General features: G+C 51.3%; 1 protein-coding gene across 4 annotated transcripts; it reads right to left on the bottom strand.

Moving 5' to 3' along the window:
* Positions 1-25,190, bottom strand: PDLIM7 (PDZ and LIM domain 7). 4 transcript variants are annotated; one of them, XM_007474143.2, is made up of 13 exons: positions 25,069-25,190; positions 22,889-23,003; positions 13,134-13,285; positions 11,981-12,011; positions 10,695-10,858; positions 9,311-9,444; positions 7,697-7,733; positions 5,858-5,916; positions 5,252-5,480; positions 2,576-2,756; positions 2,336-2,456; positions 1,852-1,967; positions 1-618 (listed from the first exon to the last, which is right to left on the bottom strand). In XM_007474143.2, exons 2-13 carry the CDS (start codon positions 22,982-22,984, stop codon positions 532-534), a joined length of 1,407 nt encoding a protein of 468 aa, XP_007474205.1. In that variant the 5' UTR covers positions 22,985-23,003; positions 25,069-25,190; the 3' UTR covers positions 1-531. The 4 variants fall into 4 exon arrangements, with proteins under 4 accessions (XP_007474205.1, XP_007474206.1, XP_001381070.2 ...); XM_007474144.3 differs by having other exon boundaries at positions 25,059-25,179; XM_001381033.4 differs by having other exon boundaries at positions 24,828-25,149.
* Positions 25,191-25,598: the final 408 nt, after the last annotated feature.

The raw sequence follows: 25,598 nt of genomic DNA, 5'->3' as shown, positions 1-25,598 counted from the left end.
TAGAATACAGAAAGATTTATTAAGGCACTGAAAGCAAATTGAGGCCCTGCATCCAGGGCTGGGGTGTGATGTGGGGGAAGAAGCTGCTACTTTGGTGGGACCTGGGATCTCAGTGGCTGAGATGATGCCAGGGTTGGTGCGGAGGGAAGGGTTTGGTTGTCTTCTGCTAAGAGGGTCTCTGTAGTTCTCGCCAGCTTTATGGGGTTAGGGCTCACTGAACAACCTTTGGAACAAGGGTGTTGGCATCCCCTGTACCCCAAGTGGGTCTCAGGCTCCTCCCTGCCCCCTAATCAACAAGGCTGCCAGCTGTCACCCTAGCTGTTTGAGGGCCTTGGTTCACCTTCCCACCCTAGATCTCGTGAGAAGTCCTAGGGCCATGTGCAGAGAGGTAACCCTGGGAGGGGAGCACAGGAGGACTACACAGGCTCTGAGGCCACCCCCATCTGGGAGGGGTAGAAGGCACAGAAAGGAGGTGGCATGGTCAGGGCCACAAGCTGTGTCCGGGCAGGGCAGGACGAGGTGGACAGAGGCTCAGACATGAGAGAAAGCATGGCTCTTGCACAAAGGCTTGTCTTTCTTGGAGTAAAAGGTCTTTCCTTCCAGGTTGATCTGGCAGATCTAGGAAAAAGGGAGGTCTGGTTATACAGTACCAAGAAGAAAGGAGAGGACTCAAGAAAGAAGCAGCCCTGCACAGACTCAGAAGAGGAAGGGGGATTCCAACCCAGGACTGTCTACTCAGCTGGGCCAAAGGCCAACCCTAACCTGGGAACTGACCTGATCTGGGCCCAGAGACATTGACAAGACTGCTCTCTCTCTCCTTATCCTTATCCCTCTCCATCTCTCTCCCCTTCCCTTCCTCCCTCCCCAGCCCCTCTCTGTCTCTCACTCTATTTCCTTATCCCTCTCTCTTTTCTCTCTCGCTCCCCCTTCCTCTATTTCCTTATCCCTCACCTGCCTTACCTTCTCTTTCTCTCCTCCTTCTCCCTCTTTCTCAATCTATTTACTTATCCCTCTCCCTCTTTCCCTCCTTCCTTCTCTGAATCTCTCCTCTCTTTCTTTCTCTCCCTCCCTCTCTCTCTCCCCTCTCTATTTCCTTATTCCCTCTCCATCTCTCCTTTTCTCTGTCTCTGACTCCTCCTTCCGTCTCTCTCTCCCTCTCATCTTTAATCTTTCTCTTTCTTTTTTAAATTCTTACCTTCCATCTTGGAATCAAAAGCTGTGTCACTTCTAAGGCAGAGGAGCCATAAGGGATAGGCAATGGGGGACAAATGATTTGCCCAGGGTCACACAGCTAGGGAGTATCTGAGGCCGGATTTAAACTTTCCCATCTCTAGGCCTGGCTCTTAATCCACTGAGCCACCCAGCTGCCCTCTAGAACTGCTCTTAAGGTCCAAAACTAGGAAAGCCTTGGAGCAGGGCTCAGGCCAGGTAGGACAGCCCAGATGGTGGCGCTGAAGATAGAGCTGGTCAGGGTCAGAAGAACTAGTTCAGAGTGGGAAGGGGGGCCAGAATGGATGCTATCCTGCATCAAGGGAAGGACTCCATGTGGGACAGAAGGATCACAGAGCTAGAGGAGACTCTAGAGGTCATCCAGTCATTTCAAAGATGAAGAAACTGAGACCCATCAGGTGGGGTAACTTGCCCAAGGCCACTCATACAGTAAAAGATGGCTGAAATCCAAACCCAGGTTCTGACTCTAAACCCCATTGCATCAAGTCAGAAGGTGAGGCAAGAGTGGGGATGGGCCACTAGAGGATGGGTCCGGGGTTGAAATTGGAATAGGGCTGAGTTGGGTGCTAGAGGGAAGACAGCCAGGGCAGCTGCAGGAGGAGGAGAGGAAGGGGCTCTCACAGCGCAGACAAAGCAGGTGTCGTGCCAACTAAATCCCAGCGCCTCCAGGAAACGGTCCCCAGCATCAATCTTGAAGTCACAGCCCCGACATTTAGTGCCAAACATCTTCTCATAGTCTGGGGGTAGGGGAAGGGGGCGGGAAAGAGACTGCCGGTCATCAGCTAGCCCCAGGCCATGAGAGATGCCCTCCCCTCCCTGCCTGCCCCAGACCCAAACGCATAAATCTCCCACAGGACATCCTTCTTCCTCCATCCCTGCCCCTACAGGGAAATGGGAGCCACTGCATGGGCAGGACACTTTTGTGACTATGGAGGTGAGATAGGGCAGGGTCCTCCAGATGTTCCCCAAAGTGGGGATGGGGGAACGATTGCAGCAAACAGGCAAAGCCAAGGAGGTCTGGGGAAGGAGACAGAGGGGAGTTCCACGGGTCTTCTAATGCTCTGTCCCCAGATTCTACCCCACACCCCAACAGCCCCACCTTTACCTCGCTCACAGTAGGGTGCTCCCTCTTCCATGTAAAAAGCCCGGTTTCGAATAGGCGTCTTACAAGCAGCACAAGTGAAACACTGCACGTGCCAGGTCATCTTCAGGGCATGCATGATCTCCTGGGGGTGGGCAGGAAGGGTCACACACAGGACTCTTGACTTTGCCCCTACCCCTCCTCACCCCCACCCCACTGGCATTCCCTGCCACCCTGGATCCCCCCCCCTGCCCCTGAGCTCACTCCAGCGATCTTCTTCTTGCACTTGGCACAACTGGGCGCGTAGCGCACGTCGTAGCACCTGGGGCAGAAGATGGAGCCCTTCTCCTCAAAGAAGCCGCCCTCCTCCAGCACCTTCCCACACTGGCTACACACAAACTCCTCTGGGTGGTAGGAATGACCCAGCGCCACCAGGTAGCGTCCCCTGCAAGGGTGGGGGAAGGAAGGAAGAGCTACAGAGGCAGAAATAGAAGCAGCTGAGTGTGTTTGGCACAAAGAGGCACTTAAGGAGGCTTGTTGAAAGAATGGCTCCTGGAGTTAACCTGGAAAGAGCCCCACACTGGGAAGACAGGAGCCTTAGGCTCCAGGCCTGGCTCCTCACACTCCCTATCTGCTGGGCAATGTCTTCCCTTCTCTAGGCTTCCATCTTCCCTTTTGTCCAGTGAAGCAGTTGGGGCACGTGATGCCCAAGGTCCCTTCCAGTTCTAATTTTATGAACCGATGAAATGGGTTACTCTGAGGCAAGAGGGAATTCCTGAAGATTCCTAAGCAGCAGCAGGTCTCCCAACCAAATCCTTATAGAATGCATGGGGCAGGGAGAGACTTCAAAAAAAGAAGGGAGAGAGAACAAAGAGAGAGAAGAGAGAGGAGGGAGAGTACAGAAGGGGAAGTAGGGAGGAATTCAAAGGAAAAAGAAAGAGAAGAGAATGAAGGGAGGAAGAAGAAAGGAGGGCAGATCTCAAAGGAAGAAGTGATAGAGGGCAGAGAGAAAAGAGAAGAGAGTGGAAAAGAGAAGAGCAAGAGAAAGCACTTCCATCTTGTTTCTTCATTAAGACCCAGTCTAGGGGGCAGCTAGGCCTAGAGACAGGAAGTCCTAGGTTCAAATCTGACCTCAGACACTCTAGCTTTGTGACCCTGGGCAAGTCACTTAACCCCCCATTACCCAGCCCTTACCACTCTTCTGCTTTGGAACCAATACTGAGATTGTAAGACAAAAGTAAAGGTTTAAATAAATAAATAAATGAATCGATACTAAGTACCTGATTTGATCCAGGACCTCCCATCTACAGGTCAAGCTCTCTAACTACCAAACTACCTAGCTGCTCCCTGCGTCCTTTTGAGGTCCCAATTAAGTGGCCCTGGAGTAGTTCTCTATTCTCACCCTTCTCTCATCTACCTCGGGGTATCCACTGAAGCCAACCCTGCAAGCCTGGAGAAGCTGGTTTTTTCCTTCAAAACCCAGCTCACATGCAGCCTCTTCCAGAAGACCCTCCCTGATTTCCCTACTCAGTTAAGAGATTTCACTCCCAAATTATATTTATTTTGAGTGCCACTTGCAGCTCTGCTAATAAGGAAGAATGCTCCATTAGATCAGAGACCACCATCTATATCTTTTTTTTTTAACCCTCACCTTCCATCTTAGAATCAGTACTATGTATTGATTTCAAGGCAGAAGAGGGTAAGGGCTAGGCAATGAGGGTTAAATGACTAGCCCAGGGTCACCCCAGCTAGGAAGTATCTGAGGGTAGCTTTGTACCCAGGACCTGTATCTCCATCCACCAAGCCACCCAGCTACCACTCTTTTTTTTTTTTAAACCCTTACCTTCTGTCTTAGTATCAGTTCTAAAACAGAAGAGTGGCAAGAGCTATACAACCAGGGTTAAGTGACTCTTTCCCAAGGTCACATAGCTAGAAAGTGTCTGAATCCACATTTGCACCCAGGACCTCCCATCTCTAAGCTTGGTTCTCTATCCATTATACCACCTGATCCACCCCTCTGACTTTTTTTTTTTAAACCCTCACCTTCCATCTTAGAATCAGTAATGTGTTTTGGTTCCAAGTCAGAAGAGCGGTAAAAGCTAGGTTTGGGGGTTGTGACTTGCCCAGGGTCACACAGCAAAGAAGTATCTAAGATCAGATTTGAATCCAGGACCTCCTGACACCGGGCCTGGCACTCTATACTCCCACCTTTTAGAAGGAGCCTTTCCTAATCCCCCTTCATTTCAGTGCCTTCCCTCTGAAGGCACTTCCCTTATCTCCAATTTATCCTGCTTAGATCTTGTCTGGGCATAATTACATGCTGTTTCTCCCATCAGACTGTGAACTCCTTAAAGGGCTGGGGCTGGTTTTTGCCTTTCTTTGTGGCTTCAGCACTTAGCGGGGTGCTGGACCCGCCATAGACCCTTAATAAAGGCTTGGTGATTAGACTTGTTTTCAGGGCTCCTTAATAAAGATTTGGTCAACGGAATTTGCAAATGGGTAAGTACTACGGAAAGACAACATGGAATGGTGGTTCAAGGGCTGGCTTTAGAGTCAGGAAGGCTTGGGTTCCAATCCAGTCTTGGATCCATGCTGGCTCTTGGACCACTGGTCCCTTAGGCTCTTAGTGTCCCTGCTGTCCCTAAGCCTGTAAGTTGCCCAGGAGGTGTCATTCTACCCAAGAGACTCTAAACCAGTGGAATCACAGGTCCACACACACAAAAAGGGGGAAAGCTACAGATATGTGAGCTCTGATTGAGGCTGGAAAGGGTTGGATAGAGCATTTCACCCAACTGCCTCCTTTTAAAGAGGAGGAACAAGAATTTGTCCGAGATTGCTCAGCAAAGCCATTGATTCCCTATGCAGTGCGCCTTCTATTCCAGGGGTACTGGGGGAAGGGATGAGAAGATGGAATCCCAGGGTGCAGGAAGGACAACGTACCGGATGACCTTGTGGCATTGGTGGCACACGGGGGTCTTGCTGCTGTCGGGGCCCAGCTGGGCAGCCTGCACAATGGAGTTCCGGTTCTGCACAGGGGTGGGGGTGGCCGGCTGGCTGTGCCGAGTCAGCACAGTGCTGGTCTTGTCCGGGGCGTAGCGCTCTGCGAATGCTGGGTCCACTGCCCAGGGTGGACGACTTGTGGGGCCTGAGTTCCAGGGGCTGGTGGGGCCTATGAGGGCCGAGGGTCAGCTCTTGAGGTGGTTTGGGGGCGCTTACCTCAGTTTCCCACCCAGCTTGGCTCTACCCTAAATCCCAGTGGTCAGAGAGACAGACACGAGGCTGCCCCTAATTCCCCAGGCCCAGGCCAAAGTCTATAAGAAGGCCGACACCCTCAGGAGTCACCTCTAGATGTCCTCCTGCCCCAACCTTCTTCCCACCCTCCTGAACCCCAGCAGCCACAGGAAGAGACACTTGGGCAAACCCCAACCCTGCCCTGTCATACCAAGCCAAGTCCGGGCAGACAAGAGGCACCTTCTGGGCAGAACATGCCAGGAGAGATCAGTTCCAGTGTGCATCCCCCCAACCCCCCACCACTCTCCCGCTCACCAGGTCTGGGCTCTGGGGTCAGCGCAGCTGAGGCCGGGGAATCTGTCCTTGGTACCTGGCTACAAAAATCCCCAGTTGATCTCCACATGGGGCTCAGGCCCAGGGAGCACCACCCTCCCCGTACTTGTGTACCCTGAGACTGGCTGGGCAGCAAGATAATCCCCAAAGGGCTGGCCACCCAGATGGTAGAACGTGAGGCTTCCTGGTTGGGCAGGGGGGCCTTAGGTGGGCAGGGAGTGAGCTAAGGTCCTCTTGAGTGGCCCCAGCTTTCACCCAGGGCCCAAACTCAGATTCACAGCCCCACCAGGGCGAATTGTCCAGACCAGGGCTCTTGGTGGAGAGTCATTGATGGGTACATGCTCCATCTCTGCAAGGGCCAGGGAGGAGCAACTACCTCCACCTCCACCTGAGCCTCTGAGGCACTCCCAACAGACCCAACAGATTGTGTGTGGAAGGACCAGTGGGTGCTCCCAGTTCTAATCCAGGAGGAAACTTAGGGGGTCTATGCATGCTTGTGGGAGTGCTAACACCAAGACTACAGTAGGTCCCTACTCAGGACAGCTCAGACTGAGAGAGGTAAGCTAGTGGTATTTCTTCCCAAGACCATTTGTCAGAAAGGATCCAGGCTACTTGCAGAAAGTGCTGGGGAGGTTTAGGAGGCATATAGTGGATTTAAAAAAGCACTGGTCTATGAGTCAGGGCCCCCCTGAGTCCTAGCTGTATCCCCGAGTCAGTCATTTAACACCCCTGGGTCTCAGGTTCCCCATCTGTAAAATGGGGGCATTGATCTAAATGATATTTAAAGTCCCTTCAAGGACTTCCTTCTCCAAGAGGGTTGGGAGAAGGCCAGGAAGGTGATTAAGTTTTGGCCACCCAGTAGTAAAGATAGCTGCTAGCTCTCAGCATCCATAAACATGGTAGCCCAGCCCACACCCTCCCCTTACCTCCCGTGCCTCAGGGAGGTATTAGACATCCAGAGGAAGAAGAGAAAGTCAGAAGCAGAGACAAAGAAAGAAGACCATTTATTTCCACAGCTCACTCCCAAATGTCGCCATCACATCTGGTGCAGCTGGGCAGAAGCCCCTGTCACAGAATGACCGTACAAGAGCCCATGGAAACAGGGGAGTGGGACACATCACACCAACCATGGGCCCTGGATCCTGCCCTCCTCAAAGGAAGGCTTAGCCCAGAGGCCTGGCATCTGGGAAATACAGGCACAGTCAAAGCCAAGGGAGAAGAAAGGAAAGGGTTGCCATAAAGCTCCTTTGGTCTAAGCCTAGGAGAGGGAAGCTGGGCCTGGGGGGAGATGGAAGAAAGGAGAAGTGAGGTATTCAGAGCTGTGGGCAAGCAGCTGAGATAGAGCTGCCTCCGGGTACAAGAGAGGGAGCAGCAAAGGTTCGCAGGAGGGCTGGGAAACAGAAATGCAGGCAGCAGATTGGGGGCCAGCCAAGGCCTGTACTAGGGAGCTGCAGGGAGGGCCTGGGCTAGAACACGTTGAGCATGTGGGCAGAACGCTGATGGTGCCAGTCCCGTAGGCGAGTGTAACGGGGGCTCTGCAGCTCCAGGACATACTTTTCCCTGGGGGACAGAGAAGAGGAGGAAAAAGGAAGGACAAAGAGGAGGAAGGAGGAAGAGGAAGGCTTTAGGTACCCCAAGGCAAGGGAGCCCACCTTAGGCCCAGACACCTGCTGCTCTGTGATTCACCTATGTCCACAATGCTCCTGGAAAAAAGCCTCCATCAGTGGGACCCTCTAGAAGCTAGCATGGAGCAGCAGGGCTGGACTATGGCAATGACAATGGAGCAGGGGCTCCAAGTTAACCACCACCACTGGGACTTACCTGGATTTCTTCAACTGTTCCTCATCAGGGTCTTGCACTAAGACAGGAAAGAGAGAGAGGGGAAGATTAGAGCCCAGAAAGATACCATAAGCCCTCCCACCCTCACCCCTAATCTTCCCCAGAAGCACTGCATGGAAGAACAAGAGCCTGGGCCCCATAAAGAGAGCTGGTCACAGTGGATTGAGAGTCAGGCCTAGAGATGGGAGGTCTTGGGTTCAAATCTGGCCTCAGACACGTCCTAGCTGTGTGACCCTGGGCAAGTCACTTGACCCCCATTGCCTAGACCTTACCACTCTTCTGCCTTGGAGCCAATACATAGTATTGATTCCAAGATGGAAGGTGAGGGTTTAAAAAAAAAAGAGAGAGAGAGCTGGTGTCCAGGAGGGAAGTTGAGGCTGGATGTAGCAAGTATCTCACTAAGAAGAGCCCAGAATGGTCTGCTCCTTGGGAGAAGACCTCAGAGGGGAGCTGAGAAACAGCCCAGGTGGGAAGGGATAGCAAAGAGACCTAGAATTTCAAAGATGGAAGAAGGACACCTCAGAGCACAGCTGGTCCAGGCCCTACCAAAGCAGGAAACCCTTCTCTACCATATCCAACAGCTGCTTAGGCACTTTGGCCCACTGAGTTTTTGGACAGCTCTGAAAGTTTCTTTATACGCAGAACAAAAATCTGCCTTCTCTGCAGTTTCTACTCACTGTGGCTAGTTCTGCCCTCAGGTCAGTCAGAAAAACTGTGACCCTTCTTCCCAATAAGAGCCTGTTAAGTGACCAAATACACATTGAGTAGTGGAACAGGGCTTATTGGAGCAGGAAAAATCACTAGACCAGGAGCCAAGGGCACAACATAGGAGTTTAATAAGTACTTGATGATCAGCCAATTTAAATGAAACTCCCTGTGCCTCAGTTTACTAATCTATAAAACGGGAATAATATGTACAGTCCTCATTTCCCAGAGCTGTTGGGAGGGACAAATGAGATACTGTCTTCAGAACATACTTTGTAAATCTTTACGTGCTAGATAAATTTCAGCTATGATTTTTGTGCCCCCTCACTCTTCTACAGGCTACAGAAATAGCCGGGTAGAATACATAAATAGTTCCTTCTATCACCCTCTCCTATGACATGGTCTCCAGTTTCCTCCTGATCTGGGTCACCCTTCTCTGGACAGGCTTCAGTTTGTTAACATCCTTCCTTAAAGAAAGTGCCTAGAACTGGATACCACTATGGGAGCTGCCCATAGCAGAGGATGGAAAAACTGTCGCCTTCCTCATTCTGGACACCAGGCCTCCGTGTGATTCTGTGGGCCTGGGTTCCCACCACTGAAACGGGATGGAGTTTAACCAGATGACCTGGAGGATTCCTTTGGACTTGAAAATCCAATCTCCCTTTTTAATATAGCTGATTCATACGAAGCTTGCAGTCCACCAAGATTCCCAGGTCTTTTTCACACAAATGCTGCCTAAGCACACCTTTCCCATCTCATACCTTCATACCTGATATACAGTCTGTCTTTCCTGAGTTGCTTCCTCACAGGTGATTCCCACCCCAGAGCCGGGGACAACAGCCCCCACTGAGTCCTTCCTACACAAGGCCTGTCCCTTCCCAGGGTACTTACTGAACTCTGTGCCCGTGAGGTGGGCTAGGATCCGGAAGGATCGGGACTGACCAGTTCCAGGGCGAGGCTGCCAATCCTCTGTGTTCTCCATCAGACGCTTTTTGCTGGCATCAGGGAGTGGCCGAAGGGGCTGTCTGTGGGGAGGGTGGGGTCTGGCTCAGGCCCCCAGATTCTAGGAAGCCTCATCCCGCCCTGGTTGTGGCCCCACTAAGTTCCCTTCATATCCCTGCCTAGAGATGATGGAAATTGGCCTCCTGCACGGGGCCAGACGTGGACAACCCCAGGGACTGGGGACAGAGTAGGGGAGGAGGCCCCCAAACAGTGAAGAAGGTAGAATTGCCTCCAGGGGCTCCAGTGAAAGGGTATACATAGGGGGGAGGTGAGCAGTGGAAGGGGAGAAGGTTATACATCCCCCACCGGACCCGGGAAGAAGAGAGGGACAGGCAGAGGGGAGCTCACTGACTTGTTAGGGGTCTCCACCTGCAAAGAAGACAGACAGACAGGGGAAAAGATGGAGAAAAGAGGGATACATACAGAGGGAAATGGGAAGAGACACAAAGGAAAGAGGTCAGATTAGCCACAAGAAGTGGGCTCAGCCCACCGAGGGAGCAGGGGGACGCGTGTTCATGGCATGATGTCTGGGAAGACGTATGTGTCGTGCTGGCTAGGGGTGAAGGTGTTCCATGGCAGCATACATGTAAATGCATGTAGGCATAATGGCTGGGGGTGCGGGTGTGTATGTAACAGCTGGAGGCCTATACATAATGGGTATGAGGGCATGTGGCATGACCGATGGCTAGAGGAGATGGTCTCAGCATAACGGCACACGTATATGTGATGGGTAAGAGCTTGTATAGTGTGCGTGGCTCTGTATATAATGGGGGACCCCTAGCTCCTGGGGCCCTATCCTCCTGACCCCTTTGGGGTTCCTACAGTCAAGTGCCAGGCCTGGGGAGAAGGGCCCCACCAGCTCTTAGCTCTAGCTTTCCACTAGCCAGCCTGGCAGCAAGAGAGAGGTTCCGTCCCAACCCTACCCCAGGCGGCCATCTGGCACGACTCTTCCCACGCCAGAATCAGGTACCCAGTGGTTCAGGGCTCAGCTACTCCCAAAGTCGAGGTGATCTCGTGGCACCTCTCCAGCCCTTCCCACACTGTGGCCCTACTGGGGGTTCAGGAGCTGAGCTCAGCAATCTATTATTCCTCCAAAGAGGAGCCTGCCACTTCAGCCTTGACCACCAGGAGTCACTGCCACACTGACCCAGGCTAAAGGACTCTGGGAAGAGCTCAGGAAAGAAGGGGCAGGGCACACAGGCACAGAGCACAGGCACCAGAGAGAGCCAAGAGCACAGGGATCACCGTGCCCATCCGAGACCTGGCAACCTACCCATTCTGCTGGGGGGTGAAGGGGGCTGGGGGGACCGAGCAGGTCCCCGGCTTCACCCCTGTGCTCTCAGCCGGCGAGGCAGCCCCAAACGGGCGGGCGGTCTTGTTGAGGGCAGCACTGGGCGTGAAAGTATAGCGTGGGGGTTCGGCAGAGGGGGGTGGGTCCTGGGCAGAGACAAAGCAGAGCACAGCATGAGCAGGTGGGCTTGAGAGGTAGGGCATGCAGGGGGCAGGAAGTGCTCCAGGCACACACCAGGCACAGGCCCTGCCCAACCCAACCCCAGCACACCCACCTTCCCACCAGGGTTTGAGATCTGAAGGCCTACAAAATCCCTGTCTCCACCCCACCCCCCTTCCCTGGGCTCAGGAAAATCAGTTCCATTCCTAGCCTGGGGAGTTCCAGAGCTCAGAGGCACCAGGCTTGTCCTGGGCTTAGAGGGTCCTTATCTCTCTGCTTTTCCCCCCACAAGGCCAGTGGGCAGGATGCCCAGAATATGGAGGCCACCCCCCTCCCCACAATAAATCAGCCTCCACAGACAAGGGCCCCAGGAGGAAGAGCTGGGCTGGTCACGTGCCCCACTCCCCCACATCTGGCCAGAGGCAGGGGGCAGGCCAGAAGCTCAGGTTTCAAGCTGTAGTTAATGAGGGGCTCATTGCACCAAGGGATGAGCTCATCCCCTCCACCCCATGCAGGCGGGGCCAGGAAGTGGTGGGAGCCGCCCCCTGGGGCACCAAGGCTTGGCCTTCCGGGGAAGGGGTCCAGCTCCTCCTCCAACAGAAGAGAGAAGTGGAAAAGGAGGCCATTCTTGGAGTCCTTGGAGGTCCATCTCAGCCCACTCAGGCCCTTTCAGGGCCTCTGTCCCCCTACCCCGACCCCATCCCTGGCATTCAAAACCCCACCTGCCCCTGACACACCCCTGTGCCACTACTCCCCAACAGTCACAGTCTCCACACCCCAATTCCAAGGCAGAGTCCCAAACCCAGTACAGAGGCACAGGTACAGAAACAAATTCAGACACTCAGCCCCAGCCTAGCTGCAAGACAGACAAGAGCTGGCCCAGATCATGGCCCAGGATAGGGTCAGTGGGGCAGGGCCAAGGCCCAGCCTGGGTTCCTCCTGGGACATTGCTCCCCTAGGCTCAACTGGGAAGGCAGAAGCTGCCACTATCCTATGGTCTGTCCTCTGGAGGAGTGGGTGTTCTCTATTCCCCCCCTTCTACCTAGAGCCCTATTTCCCCCACAAGAGACTGAGCCTTAGTCAGCTCCCCACCAACAAAAGTTACCTACCTTCTGGGGTTTGCTCACAAGGGGCTGGGCCCTGAAAGACACACACAAGCACAGAGTTCAGTCAGGACAGAAAATGTCACCCCCACCTCAAACTGCAACAACCTCCCCGCCCCAGTCTCTTCCAAAGATCCTGCTAGGCACTGTGGCCACTTCCTCCCCACAGTGAGCCACCCTGGACCCCTCATCCAGGGACAGATAAGAACAGCTGACATTTCAAGAATTGTTGGCATCCATGATCACCCCTGAACTCCTATAAGATAGGAAGTACAAGTACTGTCCTCAATTTAAAGAAAGGGAAATGGAGGCACAGAAAGATTAAAAGGATTTGCCCAAGGGATTTATCCCACAGAAATCCAGGAGAGAACAGAGGCCAGAACAGAACCCAGGCCCTGCTGCCTCCAAGGCTGGCATTCTTTCTAGGTAGCTATTCTAGTAACAAGCTCAAGATGCCTCACTTCCCTCAAACTCAGAACAATCTGGGGAGCCCAGTGGCCTAAATCTGGTGAAGCAGTGACTGCACCTCCAGAGACCACCCCCAGACCTGGCTGCCCACAGCTAAAGGGTGTGTGTGTGGAGGCCCTAGACACAGACATCCCCCCCAGAACCAACTCACCCCATTCTTGGACTCCTCAGTATCCTAGCTCTGAAACGGGAGCCTTGAGACCAGGCAGAGAATAGGGGACAGGAAAGAGGCATCTCAGGGAAATGTTTTAGGGACGACGGTAGTAAAGTGTGATTTCTGGGCCCAGCAAGTTTCTAATCAATACCAAGGTCTGGAACAGGCAGAAGGACCAGACATCTAAGAGACCAACTTGCACAGGAGAAAAGGCACCAGACGAGGAGCCAGGAGACTCAGGTTCTAGTTTTGCTCTTAACTAGCTTCGTGACCATGAGCAAACCCCGCCTCTCCCTAGGCTTATTTCTCCTCTGTAAAATGAGGAGGGATGGAGGACATCTAAGGCCCCTGGCAGTATCATCTATCATCTGTCCATGTTCCTCAAATATGAAACATTTCACTAGAGGCAGAAGGGTAGCCCCAAGCCTGGAAGTCAAAGGCAGGAGAATGAAGGGATCTGGGGTACCAGCAAAGTTTCCCCCAAGGTTTTTTTTTGAAGGGTGGAGAGACCTGGGTGTCCAAGCTGGGACTACCCACCTGCTGAGGCTGAGGCTGAGCTGCTCCCCACAGGCCCGGATCTTGTTCTGAGCTTCAATGTGGGTCAGGGTGCTGGTGTTCTCCCCATCGATGCTCAGGACCCAGTCGCCCACACCCACTCCAGCCTGAGCAGCCTTGCCCCCTGGGGTCAGCTGCAGAAATAAAAGCCACAGAAAGAATTTAAGATACAGCATGGCATAATGGCTGAAAAACCCGAGTTCAAATCCTATCCCTGACACCTGTGGGACCTTGGGCAAGTCATTTAGCCTCTATCTATCTGCTTCTGTTTATTTCTCTATAAAACAAGGGATAATAAAATAACACTTGCTTCACAGGGTTTTTGTGAGGACCAAAAGATAATGGATAACTATTTCTGCAAACCAGAAAGGACTAGGTAAGTGCTATTATTAATATTTGAACTAGAAAACCTCAGAAATAGAGTCCAATTCCCTCGTTTTATTTTTAAAAACTGTTACTCCAAGGCGGAAGAGCAATAGGGGCTAGGCAATGATGGTTCTGTGACTTGCTCTGGGAAGTATTTGAGGCCAGATCTGAACTCAGGACCTCATGTCTCTAGGTCTGGCTCTCCATCCACTGAGTCACTTAGTTCCCACCCCTCCCCCTTTTAAACCTTTATCCTGTCTTAGAATTGATACTAGGCAGAAGAGTGGTACAGGCTAGCTAGGCAATTGAGTTAAGTGATCTGCTAGGGGTCACCCAGCTAGTCTCTTGTTTTGTAATAGTGGAAAGTAAGGCCCAGAGGAGGAAAGGAATCTGCCCAAGGTCATACAGCTAGAAAATGTAGGAATGCTAATCAAAATCCTTTTGACTCCAAATTCAGAATTCTGTCCAAATACCAAATCTCACCCCAGGACCCAGCTGTGCCATTTGCCTCTGGAGTCAACTGCCAGTGGGTGGTCTCTCCCACGCCCCCTCCTACCCCCATCATCAGGCTCAGGCCAAGTCCTGTGGAGGAGACATACGCTCCCAGTCAGGCTTGGGCCATAAACCACAATGAATTCCAAACTCTCAGAGAACAACCAAGTCTCCAGCCTGGTTCCTCATTAAAGAAACTTCAAGGAAAGAGAAAGCATGTCAACAAGAATGTTTGGGAAAAGGAAGCTTCTTGGAGGATGCAAAACTTGAGAGAGGTCTTGAAGGATGGGTGAGATTCTGAAAGAAAGTGTGGTAGGGAGGTCGTTCAAGGCCAGGGAACAGCACGGGCACCCAAACCAAGCCATCGGGAACTCGAGGCAGTATAGGAGATAAGGCTGCATGGAGGCAGCTCTCCACCAGATTGTGGAATACCTCAAAATCCAGGTTGGGAGAAGGGGAAGCTAGGTGGCACAGTAGAGGAAGCACAAGGCCTGGAGTTGGGACGATCTAGGTTCAAATCTGGCTTGAGATATGCCTTAGCTGTATGACCCTAGGCAAGTCACTTAACCTCATTTGCCCAGCCCTTACCCTTCTGTCTTAAAGTTGTTACTAAGACAGAAAGTTTAAAAAAAATCCAGGTGGGGAATTTAGACTTTTTCTCATAGGCAAAAAAGAGCCATTGACATGTACCAGAGAAGGGTGTATAACTGAGTCAGACTGGTCCATGAAGTCAACAGTTTGGGAAACCTATGCAAAATGAACCGGAGAGGGAGAAACTGGAGGGAAGAGGACCCATTAGGGATGTGTTTTGGTTATTTAGTCATTTTTAGTCATATGTCTGACTCTTCATGATCCCATTTGGGGTTTTCATGGCAAATATCAATTAGGATACCATCCTATTAATCCTTCCAAAAAAAGGAGGAGGAAGGAGGAGAGCCTGAGTAGAAAAAGGATATCTAAGTGGAATGGTCAGAGCAGTGGAAGGAGAAGAGGAGACAATCAATGAATAAGAGTCAGTATTGATCCTAAAGAGGACACAGTCACAGAGACAGGCTGGGTTTGGAGTCAGAATGCCTCTGCTTGAATGTTAGCTCTCCTACTTTGCTTCTTGTGTAACCCTGGGCCTTAACTGTCTCAGCTGTACAACAAGGCAGTTCAGTGTTGAATTAAAAGGTCTCTAGGGCCCTTATTAGCTCTGGCATTCTTTGGTTTTAGTTGAGTGGTGAGGGTGAAAGCCAGATTACAGGAGGTTAAGGAGAGGGCACTAGGGATAAGTAGAAGTATTAAGTGGAAGTTTGCCATGGCCCCGAGCCAGCAGCAAGGTCTGGCTACCCTACTGGGGGTCCTTCAAGGTACACAGGTGACCCCTCCAGGTTTTCTGCTGGAGATGTGTCTAGACAAGAATAGTTAGGTAGATTCAGAACTAAAGGAATGGCTGGACTCCTAAAGAGTAGTTATTAGTTCAATGTCAACTTAGAAAGTCTCCAATGGAGTGCCCCAGGGAACCTATTTAACAAGAGATCACAGATAATACAAAGCTAGGTAGATGCATAACACGGATGATGGAGTCAGGATCCAAAATGAGAGAAAATGACTTAAGCCTGCCATAATAATCCTTTTTTGAAAAACCCTTACTTTCTGCCTCAGGAACAGCTTTAAGACAGAAGGGCAAGAACTAAGCAAACAGGGTTAAATGACTTGCCTAGGGTCATACAGTTAGGAAATGTCTGAGGCCATATTTTAACTGAGGTTCTCCCCTCCTCCAGGCCTGGCACACTATCCACTGAGCCACTTAGCTGGCCCCCACTCCTCATCTAATAATTCTTCAAAGTAAATCTGCAATTTCATCTGTGGAGCTACCAGTATGGAAACCCTCTTCCCCTCCATCAAAGCAGATCACTAACAAATTTTGAACTTGTTGACTGAGACACTGAAAGAGTAAATGGTTTGCTTATCATCACACAAGAAGGGCCAGCATTGGACCTGGAGCCAGGAAGACTCATCTTCTTGAGTTCAAATCTGGACTCAGACATTTATTAGTTCTGTGATTCCTGGCAAGTTACTTCATCCTGCTTCACTTTCCTCATCTATCAAATGAACTGGAGAAGGAAATGACAAACCACTCCAGTACCTCTCCTAAGAAAACCCCAAAAGAGCCAGACATAACTAAAAACAACTGAACAACTAATAGTCACACAATGTCAGAGGCTGGGCTTGACCTCAGATCTTCTTGACTCCAAGGCCAACTCCCTCTATCCACTAGTTATCTCTCAAGATTAGATTTAATAAGGATAAATGTATTGGCTTCTGCTTGGGTTCAAAAAGGTCAGTTCCATAAGTAGAAGATGGGAGGAGGCAGAGAGACCAGTTTACTAGGGAAAAGATCTGGACAGGTTTTAGTGGACTGAAAGTTCAGAGGCCAAAGCGTGAGAAGACACCAAAGCTCATTTGATCTTCATGAGAGGAGAGGCAGGGTCTAAGGGCAAGGAGGCGCTAGCGCTGTTCTATTCTGCTCTGGTCACACTGCATCATCTAGGCACCACCTTTTAGGAGAGGATAAGCTAGAGAAGGCACAAGGTGGGCAAACAAGATGGGAAAGGCCCTAAAGATCATTTCATGTTAGGACTAAGAAGAAATAGAGCATGTTTCACCTAGAGAAGACTTTGGGAGTCATAACTGCTACTTTTGCAGGCTGGGTGGTAGAGTAGATAGAAAGCTAAACTTGGAATCAGAAGGACGTAAGTTCAAATCCTGCCTCAAATAGTATCATACAATCCTGATCAAATGACTACATGTGTCTCAGCCTCAGTTTCCTCATCTGTAAAAGGAGAATATAAATGGTAACTACCTCGCTGGATTATTGTGGGGAAGGAGCTTTGAAAGTTTTAAAGTCTTATTCAAATGTTAGTTATTATTATTATGGACAGGAATTGGGACTGGACCTGTGATTCCATTGATAAAAGGGAACTCCCAGATGAGGAAATGCTCTCTGCCAAGGCAGGTGACTGTCACCTTCTCAGCACCATAAGTCTTAGAATTTGCCTAGAGAGCCAAGAGGTTGAATGCTTGAGTAGGGTCACACAGCCAGCATGGGTCAGAATTGGGGCATGTCCTGGGATGATAATTTTTATTATTGTGTGAAGGGCTATTACGTAGAAGAAGGGATATAAGAGTCATTGTGTTTGACCCCAGAGGTCAGAATGTTTGGGAGGAAATGGTTGGAAGGGAAAGAGAGGCCAATGGAGGCTTGACATAAGGAAAACCTTCCTAATTCTTAGCACTCAAGCAGAAGGGGTCTGGGCTGCTTCAGGGGGCAAAGGGCTTTACTCCTGGAGGCCCCCATGTTAAGGATTATATAGAGGAGATTCTTGTTCTGGTAGGGACTAGACCAGCCACCTTAGAGAATCCTTCAGGCTCCATGATTCTGCTCCCCAGGCAGTCACAGCCTCCCCCATAGATGTTAAAACTAGAGGTTTGGGCCTTCTCCCAATGCCTAGGTTCACAGCAGCTGCAGGGCCAAAGAAAGCAACTTCAACCACCGCCTGCCTCTCTGGCCCTGAGACCTAAGGGTAAAGCAGTGATTTCAGTGGGTGGCAGGCACTGAGTGAGGCCTCTCAGGCCCACAGCCTCCGGCCCCCAACCACAGGCATCTCCCAGCCCAGTGCATCTTACCCCCTCCCCCCACCACCCCAGACATTACCTCATCAGCTAGGCCTGAGCCCAAAAGTAGCTCCGCCTCAAATCCCAGGGTCAGGGAAGGGGGGAGAGGGGGAGGGTCACAGCTCTAAGAACTCAGGGAGGGGACCACCCACACCCTGGCCCCTCCCCTAGATGCTAGGGCTTGGGCCAGCTGCCCCATGGGGGAGCGGGGGACAGGACACCCTCAGGTCACACTGGGCAGGCTTCCACAGCACTGTCCCCACCCAGACCATGGGTCCTCCTGCCATTTCTTGCCCAGGAGAAGGAGGTTCAAGACCTCCCCTCTCACAGAGGGTAGGGAAGATCCTGTACCAGGGAATCACTGCCTTCAGGCTCCCCCAAACTCAGTTCTGACTGACAGGGTCTGCCTAGGTCTGTGCTCACAGGACAATGCCTGGCTGAAACTCAAGACAGGAAAGTGTGGGGCCAGCGGTGGTTGCATTCCTGGGCAAAGCATGGTCACTCTGGGGCCCCTGACCTCAAGCATCCTCTTTACACAGAAAGCTTAGCCTGCAATAGTCACAGAATTATAGCCATCGAGACTAAACCCCTCATTTCACAGGGGAGGAAACTGAGATTTAGGTAGGGGAAGTGATTTGTCCAGAGTAAAAAATGTAATAAATACCTAAGGTGGTATTTGAACGTAGAACTTCCTTATTCCGACTGCAGTGATCTGCCCCTCACTCAGTGGAGAGGAACTAGACTCAAGAAATATGTGGGGATCAAAGAGAGGAGGAATGCCATCTACTCAGTTAGGATACACAGCCCCTCCACAGGAAGGAACAGAAAAACCAGAAGGTTCCAGGCTCTGAATTTCAAAGGGGAGAGAGAGAATGACCCTTAATACCTTGTGAAGGGGATTCTGGAGCTACTGGGCATCCATAGCTCCAGAATTAGTCTGGTCAAAAACCAGGAATAGGGCTCTGGCATCTTCCCAGCTGGGGGAAAAGGAGGGTCCTGCTCCCATGATAACCTTTTTCTGATCCCAACAATCTTTTGCCCATTACAAGCCCTGATCAAAGTCATCAGAAGGCACTCTGAGCCAGGCCAACAGGAAGTGGGCAGGTGGATAGCAGAGAAGGTAGAAATGGGAGAAGGGAGTAGTCCCTTCACAGCCCCTGACGGGAGGAAGCAGAGAGTCCAGATTGAGGAGATGATTATCCTACCCAACTGCACTGATTACAGCACAGCCAGAATCCTACATTGAGCTCTCTGGGCACCACATTTTTGGATGGAAATTTGTAAACTGGAGAACATCCAAGAAAGGAACTTGAGCTCAATTCATAGAGTCAAAAAGATGGAGAAGGAAAGGTTTATGGACTATATTCTCAAGTATGTGAAGAACTGAGAGAAGTTGGTCGATCACCTACTGGGTCCCAGAACCAGGAGCTCTGGGAAGATGTGCAAAGGACCAATTAGGCTTGATTTAAGGAGCAACTTCCAAAAATGGTCCTTCAGTAGGTTCACAGGATGATTCCCCTTCTTCACACAAAGTTGGATAACTGTTGGTTATGTTTACAGAGTATACTGGTATACAGCTGGACTGGGGGCGGGGAGGGCTGAATGTCCCTTGGGCTCTGATATGCCGTGACTGAGAGGTAGGGGTAGCTAGTGGCAAGAGAGGTAGCTCCTTGGAAACCACCACCCCAAAACCTCGTTCTCAGCTCAAATCCAGCGAGTAACAGCCTGAGAGCTTTCATTTCTGGGCTGAGGAGGGCCAGCTTCCCATGTGTTCCCTTCAGGCCCCTCCTTTCTTCTTTCTCCCCACCTCCTAAAATCATAGGCCACATACTCAAGTGCCTCAGCCTTCAACATGGGCATAGTCCTAAAAGTGCCCCTTTGGTACCTCGACTCACCCAAAAGAAAAAGAATTACAGGTCTTTTACCAGTCCCCCCTTAAGAGATAGAAGGGCTCCAAGCTGTGGGCAAAGCAGAGCTATCCTTAGCCTCCCAATAGTAGCAAATCAGACTTAGTTTTCTCTTAAATGCAGAAGAAAACAATGAGCACTTTGGGTAAATCCTTTTATTCTTTGACTCATATCCTCAACTAAAAAGTAAGGTTAGACTAAATGATCAAAGGAGTGCTCCAGGTGTGATATTCTACATTCAAAGCTCTAAAGCCCCCCTCCCCCCAGATGTGGCATTCTATTCTTTATTCCACATTTTAAGCTCCCTTCCAGTTCTAAATCTGATGGGCTTAAAGGGTCATTTGGAGCTGAGGCAAGAGCAGGATGCAGTGGAGGCTGCCCCCCTCCCCAATCCCCACTGCTAGGGTGAGGCAGGGTTCACTACAGGCCTCAGCATCCGTAAACAGGTACCATCTGGTCACTAGGAGGGTGTGGTGGGTGGGGGCTTAATACACAGGCTCACAGGTTCCCATGGAATAACTTGTCTCTCCTAACAGTGAGTTTCACTCTTCTATCCATCAGAGTGGAATGAGGGAGGGAGTGTTCATGTGTTAGTTACAAGAGGAGGTCCCAACCTTCCCATCCCCAGCTTCTCCCCACCCATGTACCTCTTCCTTACCTCTCTGCCCCTCATGCTGGCCTTGGCCAGCCAGCTCCTTATCCTCCTGACTCTAGGTTGCCAATCAACCTTGGGAGCTGCCTTGGCTTCCTCTACCTCCTTCTCTGGGCTCCAAGCTGTGCTCAGCTCTGCAGCATTCCAAGGCTTATAAGGCAATGAATGCCCAGCACCCACAGTAAGAGCAGGAGAAGGGATGAGGAAGGAAAGGCTAGGAACAGTCAGGCAGCTGAGAAGTCTGGAGACCAAGTTCTGACATCGACCACTGGCACAGAAAGCCATAGACTTGGCAGCCCAGAGCCAAAAAGGATCCAGCCAACAGCCTGGGAGAAAAGGGGGTTCCTGGGAACCTCACTAGGCAGACAGCAACAGGCCCAACTCAGTCAAGGCCCAGGAGCAGTATGAGTAAGTAGTAAGAAGGAATCCATTTGGGGACTGAAGTTATGTCCCAAGAGAGGGTGAGAAGCCAGTATCATAAGGAGCCAAAGAATGTCAGGGCTGGAGGGAGCCTCAGAGGTCATCATCCAGCTCCATTCCTTTGTCTCACAGTTGGAGGAACCAAAGCCTGGAGAGGAAGTGCCCAGAATCACACAAGAGGCCAGTGGCAGGGCTAGGGATCTCAGGCATCCTAGCACCTAATCCAAAGGCTCTTTTCTCTCCATGCCTCCTTCTGAGGCCACAATTCCCTCACAATCTCTAGGGAGCCCATCCGTCTCCCCTCTGACTCCACAACTACTTGCCACGGGTGTTTCTGAATTCTCTTCCTCTCTCCTCACCAATCCCACTCCTTGAATTTTCTTCTTCTCCACATTCTTCTTCCTCCTTCAAGCCCCACCTGCTCCATAAAAGTATTCCTGTCATCTCACAGGATAAGAAATCAGAGAGCTGGACAGGACCTTAAGAGACCTACTGATCCAGTGCTGTCCATTTCAGAAATAATGAAATGGAAGTCCAGGAAATTAAGAATCTGTCTATTGTCAAACAGGTAATAAAATCAGAAGTGGGAAATGAATATATATCCACTGACTCCACAGTTAATAATTCTTTTCCCACTGTAACACAATGCCTCAGGCCACACTGATCTGTCCTAAACTACACTTGCCCAAGGCCCTGGGGAGAGATTCATGGAAGTGAAGAGAGCTCAGTAGAAAGAATGCTAGGCTGGGCGTGGGGAGATCTGAGATAGAAGCCCAATGATGTCACTGACAAATGTGTGACTCTGGTTGAGTCACTTCCCTTGAATGGGGCCTCCTTTTTTTCATGGGTAAAATGAGGGTGTTAGATTAGACAATCTCTATGGTTTCCTTTTAGCTTTAATAATATAGGGATCTACAAAAGTGCCCAGGAGTCTCTCTCTACCAGAGTGCAAGCTTTTGAGGGGCACAAAGGAGGGAAAGGGAGAAGGGAATAAGCATTTAAATATAGCACCTACTAAGTGCTAGCAACTGCTTTTAAATGCTTTATAAATATTATCTTATTTGATTTCCATAACAACCTGGTGGTGGTGGTGGTAGTGTTCAGTCATGTCTAATTCTTTATAACCCATTTGGGATTTTCTTGGCAAAGACATTGGAGTAATTTGCTATTTCCTCCTCCAGATCACCTGACAGATGAGGAAACTGAGGCTTGCCGAGGGTCACACAGCTAAAAAGTGTCTGAGGCCAGACACTTAAGTTGGCTTGGCTCCAGGCCAGGAGCTCTATCCACTGAGCCACCTAGCTGCCCCTACCAGCTTTGTGTTAGGTGCTGTTATTATCCCAACTTTGCAGTTAGAGAAATTAAGGCAAAACAGACATTGAGTGATACCACAGCTACTAACTGCTTGAAGCCAAATTTGAACTCTTCCTGACTTTAGGTCAGAGCTCTCTATCCATTATGCCCCTACCATACTTTATCCATTTTGATCTCACCCTTAGTACTCAGCACAGCCCTTTTCCCTGAGAAAAATTCAAAAAATGATACTTTCTATTTCTAAAGGGTTACAAAAATGCCACATTTTTAAAACTTCATGTGCCCTAGGTCACACAAAGAATAAGTAACAAAGTTGAATGCAAACTAGGGTTTTCTGACTCACCCAACCAATATGCTAAGAAAATTACTTCTTCACAATACACTTTAAAAATAGGTAGTGTGAACATTCTTATCCCCCACCTGATAGAAGAAGAAACAGAAGGGGCAGCTAGGTGGCTCAGTGGAATGAGAGCCAGGCCTATAGATAGGAGATCCTGGGTTCAAATCTGAAATCAGACACTATCAAGCTGTGTGACCCTGCACTATTCACTTAACCCCCACAGCATAGCTCTTTATTGCTCTTCTGCCTTGGAACCAATACCCAGTATTGATTCTGAGATGGAAGGTCAGAGTTAAAAAAAAAAGATGAAGAAGGAACAGAGTGCTCAAGATCTCAGGCAGTGGTAGAGACTCAAAATTCAAACCCAGGTCCCCCCAAGTGCAAAGCCCCAAAATATTTGGTCTGCACTGTTTGTAGACCTGGAGCAGTTGCCCTCTTGCCCACCCACGAATTACAGAGGCCGGAATGACCATTGATGGCCTCATTCCCTCTGCTCCCTAGAGCCAACTCCAGAATGAGACATGTTAGCACCTACTGCCCCCACCCTCATTCGATAGAAGAGTAGAAGGAACAGTTCTTGTCTCACCCGAGAGATGGAGAGGGGCACATTAAAGTCCTTGCCTCCTTGTAACCGGAAGCCCCAAGGAGCTGGCCCGTCCAGTGTCACCTTGTACAGATTCATGGTGCCAGCTGACTTGTTCCTGGAGGGAAAATATAAAGGGTTTGGCTGAGGTGGGCAGGCCAACTAGTTTCCAATACTGGATGTACAGATGCCAGATGGACAGATGCTGAGCTGAAGTCTTCAGCCTGCCTAGGGGAAAGGGTGGGAACTAACTGCTCAGGCTCTGGGAAAGTTGTTATCAAACCTGGACTTGTTTTCTCCCCTGACAGCATTGCCTGCTGAAGGGGAAGGGGGGGGCCTACCAAGGTAAGGGGTTCTGACCCAGTGAGAAGCCATCTCCCATTGCCAGGGGTGGGGAGCCCAAAGAACCCAGTCTACGCCCACCCAGCCCCACCCCTGAGCCTCTGGGTGAGAGCTGGGTCAGAGTGGGGGCAGGCCAGAGTGAAACATCGAGGCCTCACTCAGGCTATATAAGGCATGAAAGCCGACACTGCATGTTGGGGGCTCAGGGACTAGGGAGGGGGAGAAGGGAAGGGAGATGTGGGGGAGGGGAGGGGACTGGAGCCCATCCCAGCCTTGGCTGTTCCCCCAGCCAAGACAGGAAGAGAAGCAGGGAACCCTCTGAAGCTGACAGCTGATCACAGAGGAGAGAAGCCCAGACCTGGGAGATGTGCTGCTTGGCTCTATGAGGAAGGAGAGTGCCTGCTCCTTTTTCTGAAGAGCCCCTAGGGAACATGGGGAAGGGTGTCCTAGAACAGCAGGCTAGGACAAACAAGTGCCCTTCCATCACACTACTTAACACCCTTCTAGGCTACAGCTAAAGCCAATCAAGAGGAAGTCCTTTAGGTACAGTAGGGGGATATCCTCAGACATAACTTTCATTCACAAGGACCTATTTCTCAAGATAGGAAAGGACTGATACTTGGATATATCTGATTAGACACATGCAGGGCCAGGAAAGCTGCTGCAATATAAGGCAAGAAGCCGGGGTGAGTATATATACCTGCCCAGAAGTTCTCTTAGCCCTCCTGCCTCGGTTTACCCAGAAAGCTACTAATAACTATTGTCAGGCCCTCCAGTGGATACCATACCCTACTTAGAGCTTTGGAGACATTCACCCTCCCAGAGAAGAGATAGGACCCAGAGACTGTGTTACCTTGGGCAAGTCATTTAACTGCCCTAAGGCTCAGTTTTCTCATCTGTAATATAAATTGGACCATATGGCCCTTGAGGTCCCTTTCAATTCTAGACCTATGATTCCTTGAAGAAAAAGGGCAGAAGCCCATGACCAGAGGTCAGCATCTTTAATAAACTAAGTATAGAGAGACTTCCAGATACTCTGGGTGAGAGAGAAGACGAGCAAGGAAGGTTGGCTGGTAGTAGAGGAAAAGAAATGACAGATAAAAGTATTCTAGTACCTCCTCCCCCACCCAGAGGATGTGAGAAAGACTAAGTCAGCAGTCCCAACCTTCCAAGAAAGTAAAGAAGAGGGGCTCGGGTCAGTGTCTCCAATGTCCCGGAGGGATGGAGATGGGGAGCTGTCAGCCCCCTCCCAGAAAAAACGACCCGGACTCAGTCCACCCATCCCCCCACCGAGGGAAAGGAGACAGGGGCTGTCAATCAGCCCCAACCACAACAGGGGAAGGAAAGGAAAAAGAGCGAAAGTGCGTCGAATAGCAGCCCCCTCCCGCTCCCGTCAGGAGAAGACTTAATCGCTCCTCCATCACCCCCAGGATGTGGGGGTGCCCCGTTGCGGGCGGGGTCCTTAGACTAAGGACCGGCCCAGACCCACCGACAGAGGGTGAGTAAGCAAGGGATGTGGGGGGGCGCCAGGACGGAGGGGGTGCCTCCCTCCCTCCCTCCCTCCCCATTCCTGGGGCGGGGCCGCCGGCCAGGCCCTTACATGGAGCTGCTCTCGCCCCAGCCCGGGCTCAGGCCCAGAGCCCCAGGCCGGCCAGGGCGGGGCGCTCCGAGCCGCGACTGGAGGGGGCCCCGGCTCTGCTGAGCCCCGCGGAGGCCCCAGGGCAGAAGCGGGGGCGGCAGCAGCAGCCGTGGCAAAGCTCGGGACACGGCGGCCGCGTGGCACCGCGCTCGAGGCACAACTGGCCCGGGAAAGCCCGCGCCCGCTCCCCACCTCGGGTTACCTGGCGGCGCTCGGGGCGCCGGGGGCGCTGCGGGGAACGCGAGCTGCGCGTACTCGGGCCGCTTCGAGCCGGCCCCTGCGCGCTCTGGCTCCGCCCGGGCCGCCGCCAATGTCTTTGAGCTCCCTGGGCGGGGCTTGAAGATGCCCCTCCCCTCCCCGGCTCCGCCTCCGATCGGGCCCCACCCCCGAGGCCGCTTTGTCTCCTAGAGTCGAGGGGGGACCCGAGGAGTCCTAGAGCGACCACGCCCTTCCCACCTTCCCCTTTCCTACTGCGGAGTCTAGGAGGATGCGGGAGAGTGAAGTCCCATTTCGTGGTCATCCCGTTCCATGGTCCCAGTCCTGGCTCGTCTGTAATGAGAGTTGGAAGGGACTTCAGAGACCATCTCGGGCAACCCTCGCTTTTTGCCGAGAGGTAAACTGAGGCTCAGAGAGGAGAAGAGACTTCCCCTAGATCACACAAGAAGTTCATAGGATCAGAGATTTAAAGCTGCAAGGGACCCTAGAAATCCTCGAGCACAAATCCCTTATTTT

This window comes from Monodelphis domestica, chromosome 1 (genome assembly GCF_027887165.1).
Source record: "Monodelphis domestica isolate mMonDom1 chromosome 1, mMonDom1.pri, whole genome shotgun sequence".
Taxonomy (NCBI): domain Eukaryota; kingdom Metazoa; phylum Chordata; class Mammalia; order Didelphimorphia; family Didelphidae; genus Monodelphis; species Monodelphis domestica.
Note: the sequence above shows the minus strand (reverse complement) of the source record. Positions and strands in the feature narration are given on the sequence as shown.

What these genes read in the sequence shown, in the direction of transcription:
- PDLIM7 (XM_001381033.4), bottom strand. An exon ending in TTCACCCCCCAGCAGAATGG is followed by an intron (nt 9,445 to 10,694) that starts GTAGGTTGCCAG and finishes CCCTCCCCACAG; the next exon opens with ACAGCCCCTTCGGCCACTCC. An exon ending in CCTCACGGGCACAGAGTTCA is followed by an intron (nt 7,734 to 9,310) that starts GTAAGTACCCTG and finishes TTCCTGTCTTAG; the next exon opens with TGCAAGACCCTGATGAGGAA.